The sequence below is a fragment of the Gopherus flavomarginatus genome, chromosome 11, assembly GCF_025201925.1.
Source record: "Gopherus flavomarginatus isolate rGopFla2 chromosome 11, rGopFla2.mat.asm, whole genome shotgun sequence".
NCBI lineage: Eukaryota > Metazoa > Chordata > Testudines > Testudinidae > Gopherus > Gopherus flavomarginatus.
This window is the reverse complement of record NC_066627.1, coordinates 19345471-19361346: the sequence shown is the minus strand read 5'-3', so window position 1 is coordinate 19361346 and position 15876 is coordinate 19345471. Positions and strand designations below refer to the sequence as shown.

General features: G+C 43.7%; 1 protein-coding gene across 1 annotated transcript; it reads right to left on the bottom strand.

Moving 5' to 3' along the window:
* Positions 1-1335: 1335 nt before the first annotated feature.
* Positions 1336-2277, bottom strand: LOC127031339 (olfactory receptor 6F1-like). The gene has a single exon (XM_050918086.1). The coding sequence runs from the start codon at positions 2260-2262 to the stop codon at positions 1336-1338; it is 927 nt and encodes a 308-aa protein (XP_050774043.1). The 5' UTR covers positions 2263-2277.
* Positions 2278-15876: the final 13599 nt, after the last annotated feature.

Here is a 15876-nt window from a genome sequence, read left to right as displayed (position 1 = left end):
TGCTCCTGGGTGCTGACCCTGCTGCTGAGCCCAGCGACACCCTGCCCTCCAGGGAACTTGCTTCTGCCATGGACCCGCTGGGACTGCTATGGGCCACCTACCCACAAGAGCTGAAGGACGCCCGCTGACCCAGGTACACCCTGAGAGGAGGTGACCCAGGAATAGCTAGCCTTAGTCTGGCTACAGCTCTGCCTGAGGCATGGTCAGTGTGTTGCAGTTGGGATCCCTGCTGACCCAGGAGTGGACTGCTTCGCCACAGTTAGGACCCTGGGTCGGGGTCCAGTGGAGTAGGGTGAGCCCAGATCCCACTTGCCACTCCACTGTGGAGGTGGCAGCCTCCCCTTGCTGGGTCCAGTGGCCTGTGTCCGTGGGCCGTCCGCTGGAGCTAGGACACCCGACACCTAAAGTTTGCTCAGGCTCTGCAATAAGGGTCCTGAACTAATTGACTACGGGGTTTACTCTGTCTCTGCAATCAGAGGCCAGAGCTGATTGACTACTGGGTTTGCTCTGTATCTGTATCAAAAGGCCAGGGCCAATTGACCAGGGTGTTTGCACATTCCTTGCTTAAAGGTCACATGGGCTATAGACTCTTGACTGTTCAGCCCCCGCCTCAGGACGAGGGCATATGGGACCCTGTGAGAGCCTGTTTCTGCCTACAGGCAGAGGCTAGTTGCTTGTCAGAGAATTCAATCCCGTTAGGCTAGTCAGGATGCTAACACCTAAATGCTCATTCCTGCCAAATACTAGGCCAAGCTCCCGATGGCGTAGTGAGGTGTTGTGGCCTCCCTCCAACCTGGAGGGGGGAGGAGGGCCACCACCCGACGATATGTCCTCTTTCTGTCATTCCATCAGTGTAAAGAAGTCTTCAAGAGCTTGAAAAATTAGTACACCTCTACTCCAATAGAACACTGTCCTCGGGAGCCAAAAAATCTTACCGCGTTATGATGAAACTTCATTATACTGAACTTGTTTTGATCCACCGGAGTGCACAGCTCCCTCACCCCCGGAGTGCTGCTTTACCATATCATAGCTGAATTCGTGATATATCAGGTCATGTTATATCGGGGTACAGGTGTATTATACCTACTTTAAAGCCCATTTATACTGCCAAAAGGGTCCAGAGTTGCTTTATTGTGAAGGAGAAGCAGGCCCATGTAATATAGTTTCCAAACACTGGGCCAAACTCTGTATTAATTATTATTATTAGTAGTAGTATATATTAGGATAACCAGACAAATGTATTTGATAGTGGTATGTTTTGATGTTTCACTTGATTCACTTGTTTCACTTTCTGCCTGCCTAAATTAATGATATCCAGGTCATTGAACAATTGTGTCATATCCTACTGAAAGTCTTTATCATGACTTCTTTGTCATCTTTGTTTCTTAGAGTGTAAATGAAAGGGTTAAGCAATGGTATTACAATAGTATTGAAGATAGAGACAATTTTGTTCATGTCCAGTGAGCTCTGTTTAGAAGGCTTGATGTACAGAAAGATGGAGCAGCTGTACAACATAACCACAATGGTGAGATGGGCAGAGCAAGTGGAAAAGGCCTTTTCCTGGCCTTGGGCAGGTGGGATTCTCATGATGGTGGAGATGATGTAAATGTAGGAGCCAAGGGTGACCGCACAGGACCCCAGAACAACAATAAAGGAAAGAGCAATGTACACCATTTCAACCAGGTGTGTGTCTGTGCAGGACAGTGCTATCCAAGAACCTATGTCACAGAAGAAAAGGTTGATGACTGTAGGGCCACAGAAAGACAACCTGGTGATCAGAAACATTGACACAGAAATAGTCAGGAAACCACCCACCCATGAGCCAAGGGCCAACTGAGTGGACAAGGTGTTGTTCATGATGGAGTGATAACGCAATGGGTGGCATATGGCCAAATAGCGATCATAGGCCATGACTGCCACGAGTAGAAATTCAGTGCAGCCTAGGGAGAAAACAAAGTACATCTGCAGGAGGCAGCTGGGGAAGGAGATAGTTTTGCTTTGTGACATGAGATTGGCAAGAATTTTGGGAATGTAGACTGTGGTGACCCAGATCTCCAGGAAGGAGAGATTGCAGAGGAAATAATACCTATGGGTGCGGAGACAACGGTGGGTCCACAGTAAGGATATGATGGTGGTGTTTCCTGTGAATGTCAGGAGGTATATTAAAAAGAATATCATGAAGAGTGAGATCTGCAAATACCGAGAGCCAGGGAACCTAAGCAGAATAAATTCCTTCACATTGGTTTGATTTCCCTTCACCATTGGGGCCAGGTGGTGTACCTGCCAAAATACAAGAAACTGTAAAGGGAAGACAAATAAATAATAGGTGATATTGTTAGCGCCATATTATTGTTGATAGACAATGACGTGAGCAATCACATATATATCAGGATGCTGAACAGAACTTGTATGGTGTAGTGCACATTTATAGAATCATAGAAGATCAGGGTTGGAAGAGACCTCAGGAGGTCATCTAGTCCAACCCTCTGCTCAAAGCTCTCAATGGGAGCCCAGAGCCCTCAGCATATTGTCGGCTCAGAGCATTAGACAGAGATGGGTACCCATTTGACTCCCAGACCTGGAAACAGAACCCTGATTCCCTGTTCCGTTGTCCGAGCTATTCAAACACACTCCTCACCCAGAGCCTGAAACCGCACCCAAGAGTCCTATAGTTCTTATATTTTCAAAAACGACTCTGATTTCGGGTGCCTCTGTTTTGGGACATCTGCTCTGAGACATCTTAAAGGGGTCTGTCTCTAGTGTGCAACTTGGTTCCCAACTCTAACACTGAAAAGGAAAATCCGCTGTTGCTGTTCATGATACCCTCATATTTGACTTATGTCTCCTTTGACCAATGGTAACTGTGATGGGACCACAGATTGGCAAACTCCACTCACCTCTAATTTTGGTCATAATTTATATTAATAGTTCATGAAGGATTAGTAATTGATTTTTTCATAAATGCTTAAAGCAATTTGTACTGAGTCCACTAGTCAAAATATGTTGCTTATAAATCTGATTTACAGCCTGTCATAAACAGATAGTTAAGAGTTAATGTCTCTTTTACCTGTAAAGGGTTAACAGGCTCAGTGAACCTGGCTGACACCTGACCAGAAGACCAATTGGGGGACAAGATACTTTCAAATCTTGGTGGAGGGAAGTCTTTGTTTGTGCTTTTTGGGTTGTTCTTTGTTCTCTCTTGGGATTAAGAGGAGCCAGACATGCAACCAGGTTTCTCCAATCTTTCTGAAACAGTCTCTCATGTTCTAACTAGTAAGTACTAGATAGAAGGCGAATTAGTCTTTATATTTGTTTTCTTGATTTGCAAATGTGTATTTTGCTGGAAGGATATTTTACCTCTGTTTGCTGTAACTTAACTTAGGGTAGGGGGGAGGGAGTCCCTCTGGTCTATGTAAAGCTGAGACCCTGTAAACATTTTCCATCTTGATTTTACAGAGATAATTTTTACTTTTTTCTTTCTTTCATTAAAAGCTTTTCTTTTTAAGAACCTGACTGATTTTTTTTATTCTTGTGTAAGACCCAAGGGGACTGGGTCTGAACTCACCAGGGATTGGTGGGGGAAAGGAGGAGGGGGGGAAGGTGAATTCCTCTCTGTTTTAAGATTCAAGGATTTTGAATCACAGTGATCCCTCAGGGTACCCCAGGCAGGGGACAGTCTGGGAGGGGCAAGGAGGGGGAATGGTTTATTCCTCTTTGTTTTAAGACCCAAGTGGTTTGGGTCTTGGGTTCCCCAGATAAGGTTTTTGGGGGACAGAAAGTGTACCAAATACTATATTTTGGTTGGTGGCAGCATTATCAGATCTAAGCTAGGAATTAAGCTTAGAGGGGTACATGCAGGTCCCCACTTTCTGGACGCTAAAGTTCAAAGTGGGAATCAGACCTTGACACAGCCATTTATAAAATGTTCTGTTGATGTGCTTATAACCATGTGGGACATATAATGCTCATGTCTCTAACATACTATTATTGTTGTTGTTGTTATTATTATTATTATTACTACTACTGCTATTGTTTGGTCTATGTAATCCGGTCAAGCCAAGCCAGAGCGTTCTTATCAACAATGTTCAAGGCATGAAGACCTCCAGGAAATTAAGTCATTTTGCAGTCCTCAATGATATGAGTCATGGTTTATGGCTGCCTACAATGACATAATGCTTCTGAAATTCTGCTGCAGCATCAATTCCAGGTCCGGTATGAAATCGTTTCAGAAGGCTCCATTGTCTTTGTGGTAAATCAAACCCTGGTTGACATTGAGTGTGGTCTGAGACAAGATACTTGTTTGTCACTTTCTCTGTGGACCATGAAGCTTGCCATATGTCCTCTTTCATAAATTCCTCACCCAGAAAATGTATCCACAAGGGGCAATGTGAGGGCAGATGACCATGTGGTGGACTAAACAAGTAGTTAATTAACAGTATGTGGTATAACATATATATAATCTATTAATCATTTGTAGGAAGGCTGGACAGATTTTTTAAAATAATTTGAGCACATAATATCAATGTTTATTTTTAAGCATTTTTTCCTAATTTTAGCTATTTACATTTTTACAGTTGTGCCAAATTATGAGAAGGAGGACAGACAATGGGTGGGTCAGACAATAATTATTTAATGCCTGTAAATGTTGAGTTTCACATATTTAAAACTTTATGACCCTTAAAACACAAACTGTCAACTTCACATGTCAAAATACACAAAGTAAATAGCCTTAAATTAAACTCTAATAAGTTCTCAGGTAGCATTTCTTTACTTTGCTTTCCTGTACATTTAGATTATTATCAATGGAAATATTTTATCAGTTTGTGTGTGTAAGGTAAAATTGGCGTTTATTCACATTCAGCAATAAAAATCTAATCTTGCGAAGCCGATTTATAAAGCATTTATAAATGGTACTCTAATATAAAGTTTGACCCCATTTTCTTCACTTAATGACCCCTCTGCAAACTTTACTGTCTTCAAGATATTTTCACGAGTGTAACTGATGTAAACTTAGTAAATAATTATGTTGATGATACAGAAGGTAGAAGGGAATCCATGTCCTTCTTTCTGAGCCGTACTGACTGCAGAACTATTTCTTTTCTTTTCGGCAATTTTTTTCTCTCTCTAAAGTGATCAGATCTGATTCAGAGTAAATAGTGAGGAAGATGGTTTTATTTTGGAAAGTGGAGAGGCTGCATTATTTGCAAAACTGACATCATTCTGCAAGACAGAAAGATGGTGAAACTGATCAGAAACTGACTATAAGCACTTGTGAAATTGTCTAATCTGTTTTTATACTGGAGTGTGGGGACAAATGCAGAAACATGGGCTGTCATTCTTAAAGAAGCTTGAGGGAATTAGGCACCTCAAACTACTGAATGTCAATGGAATTTATGCACCAGACTCCTTTAGAATCCAATGAAAATTCTAACCTAAACCCTTCCCTCCCACCCCCACACAAACAATGAAAAGAAAATCAGGCTGAAAAATTTGTTCCATTTAAGGAACAAATATTAACTTGAATGTTAGTAATAATAATAAAAACAACACATTTTCATTTCAATTAAACTGATGTAAATGTTAAGTATTCTGGGAAGGTGTGACAGAGTAGGGAGCGGGGTGGATTGACCTGGGAATATCGTTTAGTTTTACTGAGACTGTCTGAATGGGTAGTCGGACAGCAGGGGATGACTTTAGGTGAGGGACAGTACCTGAGCCTGTAATCTGAGCGAGGAAGGGAAGTGGGGCAAGTCGTCACCTTTGCCCAGGAAACTGGACAAAGGGAGAGGGGGAGAGAAGGAAGGGGAGACAGTCTGCTGGAGTGTTTTTTGTTTTCAGTTTTGGGCTGGCTGGGAAGAGGCAGGGAACCCCAAGTCTGGGGTCTAAGATCCTTGCCCCATAGAAGGACCTGGCTGAAGGGTCCTGGTTGTACCTAAAAGCCCTGCTTGGGACTGTGTTCCTGTCATCTAATAAACCTTCTGTTTTACTGGCTGGCTGAGAGTCACGGTGAATTGCAGGAAGTGTGGGGTGCAAGGCCCTGACTCCCTCAAACTCTGTGACAGAAAGTACTCAAAGAATTTTCAAAACATACTCACTGTGTTTGTAGCAAACCTGTGGATGTATCCTGAATTGAAAAAACAAACAAACAAACATTTGATATCACATCATATGCAGAAGAAAGTGATCTCTTAGCACCGTCAGAAAACCAAAACCAGTCAATCTGCTTCTCTAACACACACTTCTTTTGAAACTTGTCAAAAGGTTCAAGCACTCAGCCTGCCCTATTGGAGTCAAACATCCAATATCTTAACAGATTGTAGGCACATCACATTGTAATTGAAAACCGAACTATCTATATCTTATATGCTTAGGTTTTCCTGTATGCTCTATCCAGGCAAAATAACAGTGTTCGGCTCAGGAAGGCTGATTTCATCTGCTCAGAGGCAGCCTTGGGACATGATCTATAGATAAATTCACAGACTTTCTCCTGAGCTTTGGGGTGGATTGCTTGTGAGGTCATTAAATAAATAACTCAAGGGCCAGGTCTCAGAGTAGCTGGCTGTAATTCCCACATGTCTGTATGGGTGTTGTGAACTCACATATTTTCCTACATAGAGTTTCCCTGCACTAAATTCTGAGCAACGTCTTCATGCTCTTGCCTCATGTCAAACCTCCGTCCATTATTCTTATATCTTGTCCCCAAAAGAGTGGGCTGAATAACAGAGCACAGTGGGACAGCCAAAGAATAGCAATAATACTTAGCTCTTACACTGGGCTTTAAATCGGTAGATCTCAAAGCATTTTACCAAGGAAGGCAGGATTCCGATTTCATGTATGGGGAAACTGAAGCACAGAAATGGGACCAATTACATTGAAATGAGTGAGAGGGGAATCAGCCCCACTGACTGCAATGGAGTTGCTCCTGATTTATATAGGGGTGAGTGAGGAGACAATCAGACCCACTGAATTTAGCAATTCATAGATATTAAAGCCAGATTGTACCATTATGATCTCATCTCCTGTATCACTCCATTCAGGGAATTTCACCCTATGATTCCTACAAGCCCCTAACTTCAGTTTGAGCAAGAGCATCTCTTTTAGAAGAGACATCCAGACCTCACTTAAAGACTTTAAGTGATGGAGAACTCACCACACTCATTATAAGTTGTTCCAGTGGTTAGTTACCTGCATGGTGCAAAAAGTGCTTCTAATTTCCAGGCTGAACTGGATCTCATACTGCTTTTGTTCACTAGATTAAGGACACCTCTACTATTAGAAATCTTTTCCTTTGGCAGTTACATAGCACTAGATTGTCAAAGATATTTAGGCATCTAGTGACATTCTCAAAAGTGCAGAGGCAAGTTAGGTTCCTAACTCCCATTTGACTCAATGGCAGTGAGGTGATTTTTTAAATCTACACTATGTCTAGCTGCATCTTTTGGCACCTAAATCCTTTACAAAGCTGACCTTTATAAACCATGTTCAAGCCACCTCTTTGGTAAACTAATAGATTAAACTTCTTCTTTTACACTAATACATAAGAACATAAGAATGGCCATACTGGGTTAGACCCATGGTCCCTCTAGCCCAGTATCCTGTCTTCTGACAGTGACCAATGCCAGATCCTTCAGAAGGAGTGAAAAGAACAGGGCAATTATTGAGTGATCCATCTGCTGTAGTTGAATCCCAGATTCTGGCAATCAGAGACTTAGGGACACCCAGAGCATGGAGATCTGTCCTTGACCATCTTGGTTAATAGCCATCAATGGATCTATCCTCTAATTGGGGGAGGGATAGCTCAGTGGTTTGAGCATTGGCCTGCTAAACCCAGGGTTGTAAATTCAGTCCTTGAGGGGGGCCATTTAGAGAACTGGAGTAAAAATCTGTCTGGGGATTGGTCCTGCTTTGAGCAGGGGGTTGGACTAGATGACATCATGAGGTCCCTTCCAACCCTGAGATTCTATGATATAAGTGAAAACAGAACTGTTGGAACCAGAGGCCCATCTGGTGCCATCCAGGAGAGCTATCGTGATATAAACCAGTGAAGGGTCTGGCCAATGTATAACATTACAGAACACTCCTGTAACAGGGAGAAGCAAGCTGTGCCATGTCAAGCATATGAGGGAGAAAAATTTCCTTGTAGAGACGTCTGAGACACTGGGGAAAATGTTCACATGTGCCTGAAGGCCAGATGTTTAAAGGTACCTAGGCACCCCACTGAAATCTATAGGAATTAGGTGACTAACGTGCCTAAGTATTCCTGTAAATCCCTTGAGACATCTGGCTGCATTTTCAGTTGCCTAATCACCTTTGTTGCTTTTGAATATTTTAACCACAAGGCCTACCAGAGTGAAACAGAGAATCTTGTGTTGCAAGTTCAGCCAGATTTATGCTACAGAGATGTAGCCCTTTAAGACTAGAGATTGCTGGGAGTTGCAGGCTCTGGACAGGGCACATGATGTAGATCTGGTCAGCTGACAAAGGACAGAGTGACTATCACCCTGAAGACTACAGAAGGGAAGACCCTGAGTCCAGTCCTTCCATGGGGACTAGCAGAAGGCTGATAGAGTAGCTGTGAAGAGGTAACTACTTTTTGCCCACACAAAACATTGTAATATCAGAAAATGTGGCTTAGTTGAAATCAAAGTTTTCCAGCGGAAAATGTCAATTTTTACAAAATATCTCAATTTTCTGTTGGAAAATGAAAAGTATATATTTAATTAAGTTGAACATTAAAAATATTTCCAAAGGTCAAATTGAAACAAAACATTTCATTTTTAAATAAGGGTTTGATTTTTTAAAATTGACATATTTAAAATTGACAGAAAAGGGCAACTAAAATGATTAGGGGTTTGGAGTGGGTCCCATATGAGGAAAGATTAAAGAGGCTAGGACTCTTCAGCTTGGAAAAGAGGAGACTAAGAAGGGATATGATAGAGGTATATAAAATCATGAGTGATGTTGAGAAAGTGGATAAGGAAAAGTTATTTACTTATTCCCATAATACAAGAACTAGGGGTTACCAAATGAAATTAATAGGTAGCAGGTTTAAAACAAATAAAAGGAAGTTCTTCTTCACACAGCGCACAGTCAACTTGTGGAACTCCTTACCTGAGGAGGTTGTGAAGGCTGGGATTATAACAATGTTTAAAAGGGAACTGGATAAATTCATGGTGGCTAAGTCCATAAATGGCTATTAGCCAGGAAGGGTAAAAAATGGTGTCCCTAGCCTCTGTTCATCAGAGGATGGAGATGGATGGCAGGAGAGAGATCACTTGAGCATTGCCTGTTAGCTTCACTCCCTCTGGGGCACCTGGCATTGGCCACTGTTGGTAGACAGATACTAGGCTAGATGGACCTTTGGTCTGACCTGGTACGACTGTTCTTATGTTCTTATACTGACATAAATTAAGACCGAGAAGGGATGAGAGGGGAAACAGAGATAAAGGGACAGGACAAGTGACTTGCTCAAGGTCCATACTATAGGTCAGTGGCGGTATCAGGAACAGGACCCAGGTGTCCTGAGTCCTGGCCTCGTGCTCTAGTCAGAAGCCCACAATTCCTGCCCCTGCACAACATCTGGATGGGCAGAAAATCGTAAAGGGGGTTGCACTTATAGTTGCATTAATGATTTGGTTGCTGTGTCCCTAGAGGTATCTCTACACAGCTCGTGGAAATGAGCCTCCAAGCTCAGGTCGACAGTCTTGGTCTTGCGCTACTGCACTAAAAATAGGCGTGTAGGTGTTGTGGCCTGAACTGGACTTTGGGCTCTGGTGTGCACAGAAGGGGGGTGGGCTTCAGAGCTCCAGCCCTAGCTGAACAAGTGCGCTGTTATTTTTATCACAGTAGCATGAGCCCTGGGAGCCTCAGTCTGTGGACCCAGGCTCTGAGTCTTGCTGCTGCAGCCTGTGTAGACATACCTCAGGAGCACCAGTCATAGACCGAGACCCTGTTCTAATAGGCATTGTACAAACACAGAACACAGTAATGGTCCCTGCTCTAGAGCATTGCAATGTAAGTCACTCTGTGGCTAGACCTCTGATGACTTTATTAATGCTGATTCTTGTAGCTAGACATGCCACAACCCAAGGGATTTGATGGCAGCTCAGTGACTAATTCCTTTAATCTCAACCACACTCCCTTTTGATTGGTGTGTACATTTTGTGCTGCCCCTCTTCACAGGGGTGAATTTCAGCTTGAGTGGAAGACTTGCCACAGTATCTGAACACATTCAAGACATTAGTGAACTATCGGAGCAACTTACTCAGGATTGTGGTGGATTGTCCATCACTGACAGTTTTTAAATCAAGAGTGGGGTTTTTTTTTGTTTCTAAAAGCTCTGCTCTAGGAATTATTTTGGGGCAGTTCTCAGGCCTGTGTAATTGAGGAGTGTAGACTGGACAGGACCTTCTGTCCTTTGGAATCTATGAATTTATGGGAGAAGAGCATGAAAAGACATTTAATTTGAACAGATGAGAGTTTGAAGTCACCTGAGCGATTCAGGGCACCCATTTCCCATTAATGGGAACTGGACATTTATATCCCACAAAACCTCTTAACAGGTCCTATGTGGCACTGCAGTAATGCCTAGGCTTTGGGTGGGCCCACTGGATGGGGGTGAATTTCACCCAGTGGGGAATAGACAAGACTTGGGTGTAATTAATAGAAATAAGATTCTTTGCTGCTTGCTGTCAGAGACAGGATACCGGAATTGATGGACCCTGGTCTGGTCCAATCTGGCAATTCTAAGGCACTTGTACTGGTTCTCTAGATCCCAGCCTGCACTATCAAATGGCACCACTCAGGGACTGGACTGGAGTAAACAGAGATGCGGGCTGGTATTTTAAAAGGAGGCCTAAGGGAGTTAGGTGCACAACTCCCTCTGAAGTACAATGGCATTTCAGTGCAAACTCCATTAGACTTCTTTGAAAATCCCACTTGGAGCAAACCTGTTGGTTCAGTTCCAGGCATTGTGCTAACCCCCAGTGCAACAGTCATACTCCCTCCAGAACAGAACAAGAGGGGTAATACCCCGAGTTAGGAGGGGATCTGCAAGTTGCATGGGAGCAGCTTCAGCAGCTTGAGAGCTGGCTGCAGAGGGAAGGCCGGGTAGCAGAACCCTTAGAGTTGGGGCTATAGGGTCTGAGAGCTGCTGCTGCTGGGAGCTGGTTTGAGAACCCTGGTTTAACATAATCAGTATTTTTCAGATACTTGAGTGGCCCAAAATTAGGGTGAAAATTCGTAAAAAAAATAGCAGGGCCTTTGTATATGATAGTGCTACTGTGTGTGTGTGCATGCATATTGTGTGTGTGGGCCTTTCTGTGAACCACCTTATGTGGAATATGCTTGTGTGTGCATGCTTTGTGTATTTCTGAATTGTGTGTGTATCTCTGGGTGTCTCCTTCTGCCTGCACGTGTAATTGTGTGTGCATGCTGGGAAATGAATTCTTTGTGTGAGTTGTGATTTTCTGTGGAACAGACGGCTGAAGGCAGACCCTCAGCTGGTGTAAGTGAAAGTAGCTCCACTGTGGACAATTGAGTTATGTGGTGAAAATGAGTGTGAGGATCTAGCCTGATGTTCCAAATGTCTCCCTGATTGCTGCCCTGTACCACTGATGTCCAGGCACAATGGTACTCCACAGAGCTGCCCCTTCAACTGACTGAGACATCCATGGGGAACATCATGGGAGAGAGGAGAGATTCCAGAAAACTGGAAAAGGGCAAATATAGTGCCCATCTATAAAAAGGGAAATAAAAACAACCCAGGAAACTACAGACCAGTTAGTTTAACTTCTGTGACAGGGAAGATAATGGAACAAGTAATTAAGGAAATCATCTGCAAACATTTGGAAGGTAGTAAGGTGATAGGGAATAGCCAGCATGGATTTGTAAAGACCAAATCATGTAAACCAATCTGATAGCTTTCTTTGATAGGATAATGAGTCTTGTGGATAAGAGGGAAGGGGTGGATGTAGTATACCTAGACTTTAGTAAGGCATTTGATATGGTCTCACAAGATATTCTTATCAATAAGCAAGGGAAATACAACTTAGATAGAGCTACTATAAGGTGGGGTTCCTAACTGGCTGGATAACTGTACTCAGAGAGTAGTTATTAATGGTTCCCAATCCTGCTGGAAAGGTATAACAAGTGGAGTTCCATAAGGGTCTGTTTTGGGACTGGCTCTATTCAATATCTTCATCAAGGATTTAGATATTGGCATAGAAAGTACACTTATTAAGTTTTCAGATGATACCAAACTGGGAGGGATTGCAACTGCTTTGGAGGACAGGGTCATAATTCAAAATGATCTGGACAAATTGGAGAAAGGGTCTGAGGTAAACAGGATGAAGTTTAATAAAGACAAATGCAAAGTGCTCCACTTAGGAAGGAACAATCAGTTTCACACATAAAGAATGGGAAGAGACTGTCTGGGAAGGAGTATGGCAGAAAGGGATCTGGGGGTTATAGTGGACCACAAGCTAAATATGAGTCAACAGTGTGATGCTGTTGCAAAAAAAGCAAACGTGATTCTGGGATGCATTAACAGGTGTGTAGTGAGCAAGACACGAGAAGTCATTCTTCTGCTTTACTCTGCGCTGGTTAGCCCTCAACTGGAGTATTGTGTACAGTTCTGGGCACTACATTTCAAGAAAGATGTGGAGAAATAGGAGAGGGTCCAGAGAAGAGCAACAAGAATGATTAAAGGTCTAGAGAACATGACCTATGAAGGAAGGCTGAAACAATTGGCTTTGTTTAGTCTGGAAAAGCGAAGACTGAGAGGGGCCATGATAGCAGTTTTCAGGTATCTAAAAGGGTGTCATAAGGAGGAGAGAGAAAACTTGTTCACCTTAGCCTCTAAGGATAGAAGAAGCAGCAATGGGCTTAAACTGCAGCAAGGAAGGTTTAGATTGGACATTAGGAAAATTTTTCTAACTGTCAGGGTGGTTAAACACTGGAATAAATTGCCTAGGGAGGTTGTTGAATCTCCATCTCTGGAGATATTTAAGAGTAGGTTAGATAAATGTCTTTTAGGGATGGTCTAGACAGTATTTAGTCCTGCCATGAGGACAGGGGACTGGACTCGATGACCTCTCGAGGTCCATTCCAGTCCTCGAATCTATGAATCTGCATCACTGGCAGCAATTGTTTATTGCCACGGTCTTGCAGCTCTGCCCAGGCCGCTCTGCGAATCACTTGGTGGTCTCAGTCTAATCCACAGCAGCAACAGGCCTGAATGACGCTTCTTGGACTTCAGGATCTGAGATAAAAAACTCAGATCCAAACACCCCCAATAAACATGGTGAGTCTCAGAATCCAGAACTGAATTTCACATCCCTGGTCATTCAGCCCTGCCCTTAGTTGGATAAGCAGCCACATGTGGACCACACCAATTGGCCTCCATCCTGGCAGGTTCAGAAGCTGCATGAAGGGACAATAGATGTGGAGTGTGAACAAACTTCTGGGTTCTGACCCATAGAAATGAGCACTTTGGGGCACTTATGGAGCACACTGCCTGATGTGGGATGGGGGGCAAGACAGAGACCACGCACATGTATCCCCACTGATCTACCTAATCATCTCTTTATCCAACTATCCATCCATCCAACTGTCCATTGGTATAACCACCTGTCCATCTATCTAATTTCCTTTCTTGCTGTCTGTCCTTCAAGATGTCCATTTTTAATTTCTTCTATTTGTTCATCCAATTATCTACCCCTTGGTCAGGTTCATTGTCTGTCTACACTTCTGTGAATCTGCCTTCCAAGCTGTTCATCTGTCTAATCATCTCTCGGTCCATCTGGCTAAATGTGTTTACACTCTCTTTATCTATCTGTCACTAACGGATCCTTCCCTGTGGAAGTGGACTTCAGTGGGCAGGGGCTGCTGAGTGGGGACATGTCACAGTCACAGGCACGAAATTCAATTTACAGATATAACCTGATATTACATAACTAAGGAACATTCCTGTGTGCTGCTAATTTCACAGGCAAAGCAGGTGGGAATTGGAGCTGACAAGAGGCTGGCAGTGTGACTGTAACACTCTGCTGAGGACAGCAGTGGGAAGGGGATAGACTGTAACAGGTTCTATCTTGGTCCCTGGTGGTTGATCAGAGATGTGGCAGTGAATGGTCTGTCCATGGGTGCATAAGATGCTTGACCTTAAGGATGCAGCTGATTCTATAGATCTGATGACAGATTTGCTGTAACAGATCCCCAGTTTGCAGGAATCCAGATCAGTTTAATTTGGAACATGTTAATTTCACTGATGCTTTGTTTAGATAAAAATAATTCAAAAAATAATTTTAAAAATCCTGATTCATTATGTGCTTGTTAAAATCACCCCACTTAGCAACACACCTATTAAAAAGAAACCTCTCCAGTTAGCCATGCAGCACCTGTGACTCTAGAGAGATTTAAAAGAGGACACAAAGGTCATTAAAACTTCACACGCCTTAATCAGAACTCTAAGGAATGTTAAACCCAAATGAGACCTGGCCACTGCCTGGAGATTTAACAAACCTCTGAAGGCTCTGCCAGTGGCAGAAAAAGTTACTTGTTATTTGAATGGGTCCCATCGAGGGCCATTAGACTGGAAACACTATTGGTACATGCAGGTTGCAGCAACAGTCCCATCGGAGCTGATTAGAAGAGAAAGTCAAAGGCACTGATTGAAGTTAGACAAAGAAAGGGATGAGTCTGTTCCTATGGCAAGTGGCCCACAGTGATTAAAGCGAAATGGTCAAGCCTTTCACTCCCAGCCCCTGTGAACAGCAATCCCTTCCTTCAAAAATTCCATCAGACCCCCACAGAGGAGAGAATGCAAGGGGGGGGATGGCTGCAATGAAATTGGCAGGTAAACAAATCTCAGATTCCCACTTGGTTAGCCAAGGCAGCACAGCACAGGTGTGGGGAGAAAAAGGCAATTTCAGATTTCCAGGTCTAAGGGACGGAGCTCAGCCAACGCACCTGGGTTGTGACCGGCTTTGCTGTGCTTCCCATGCACTCCAGCTCTGCCAGTGTCCCTCAGTTCGAACCCACAGCTCCTTCCACTGTTCCATCTTTGGGTTCACACACGCACAGTTCTGTCACCGCTCCTGAGTCCCAGTCGGCAGCCCCTTGCTATCCCAGCCCGGGGCTGCCCCACACACATCTCTGCTGAAGTTCCATTATTCCAACACACAATCTCTCTAGTATCCCAGTATTAGCTCCCTTCACAGCATTGGTGAGATGCCTCAGTCCTGATTTACATCACTCCTACTATTCCTGTACACAAACTGTTCCCCAACTCTGCCAATGAGCTACAACCCCCCCATCATTGCTGTCCTACCCCAAACACACAGCCTCCCAAGTTTCCCTCTTAGTCTGGCCCTTTTCAGCCCTTTATTGGAAATGGCCTGATTCCCCTCAGGTGGGGACCCTTCTCTACCAGGGCTGGCTTGGCCCCCGGCTCTCCAGACCAAGGGCACATGGCCCCATCACAGGCAGGGATAGGCAGATATAGTTAAAGTGGTGAAACTTGTATGTGCAGACAAGCCGTGCACATTTATTCCTCACTCTGGACACAAAGGGGTTGGATAACGGGAGGTCTGACAACAGAGATGACAGAAAGAGAAGACTCAGTTTAGTTCTTTTATTGCACGATGCTCTTGGTGACAGACACACAGTTATTAGGGTCTGATGGAACAAGGTAAAACCTGAGAAGGAACTGGTGGAAAACATCCCCTGGGAGTGGAAGGAATTCTCCTGCTAGCAGTTTGGCTGTAAATGTACAGGTTGAGTTTTCCCATAAGAGGCCAATGCTAGGCATCCAAATCCTATGGGCAGTGAATCGGAGTTCAGCACCTAACATCCTTTGGTCCCATTGTCAATTAC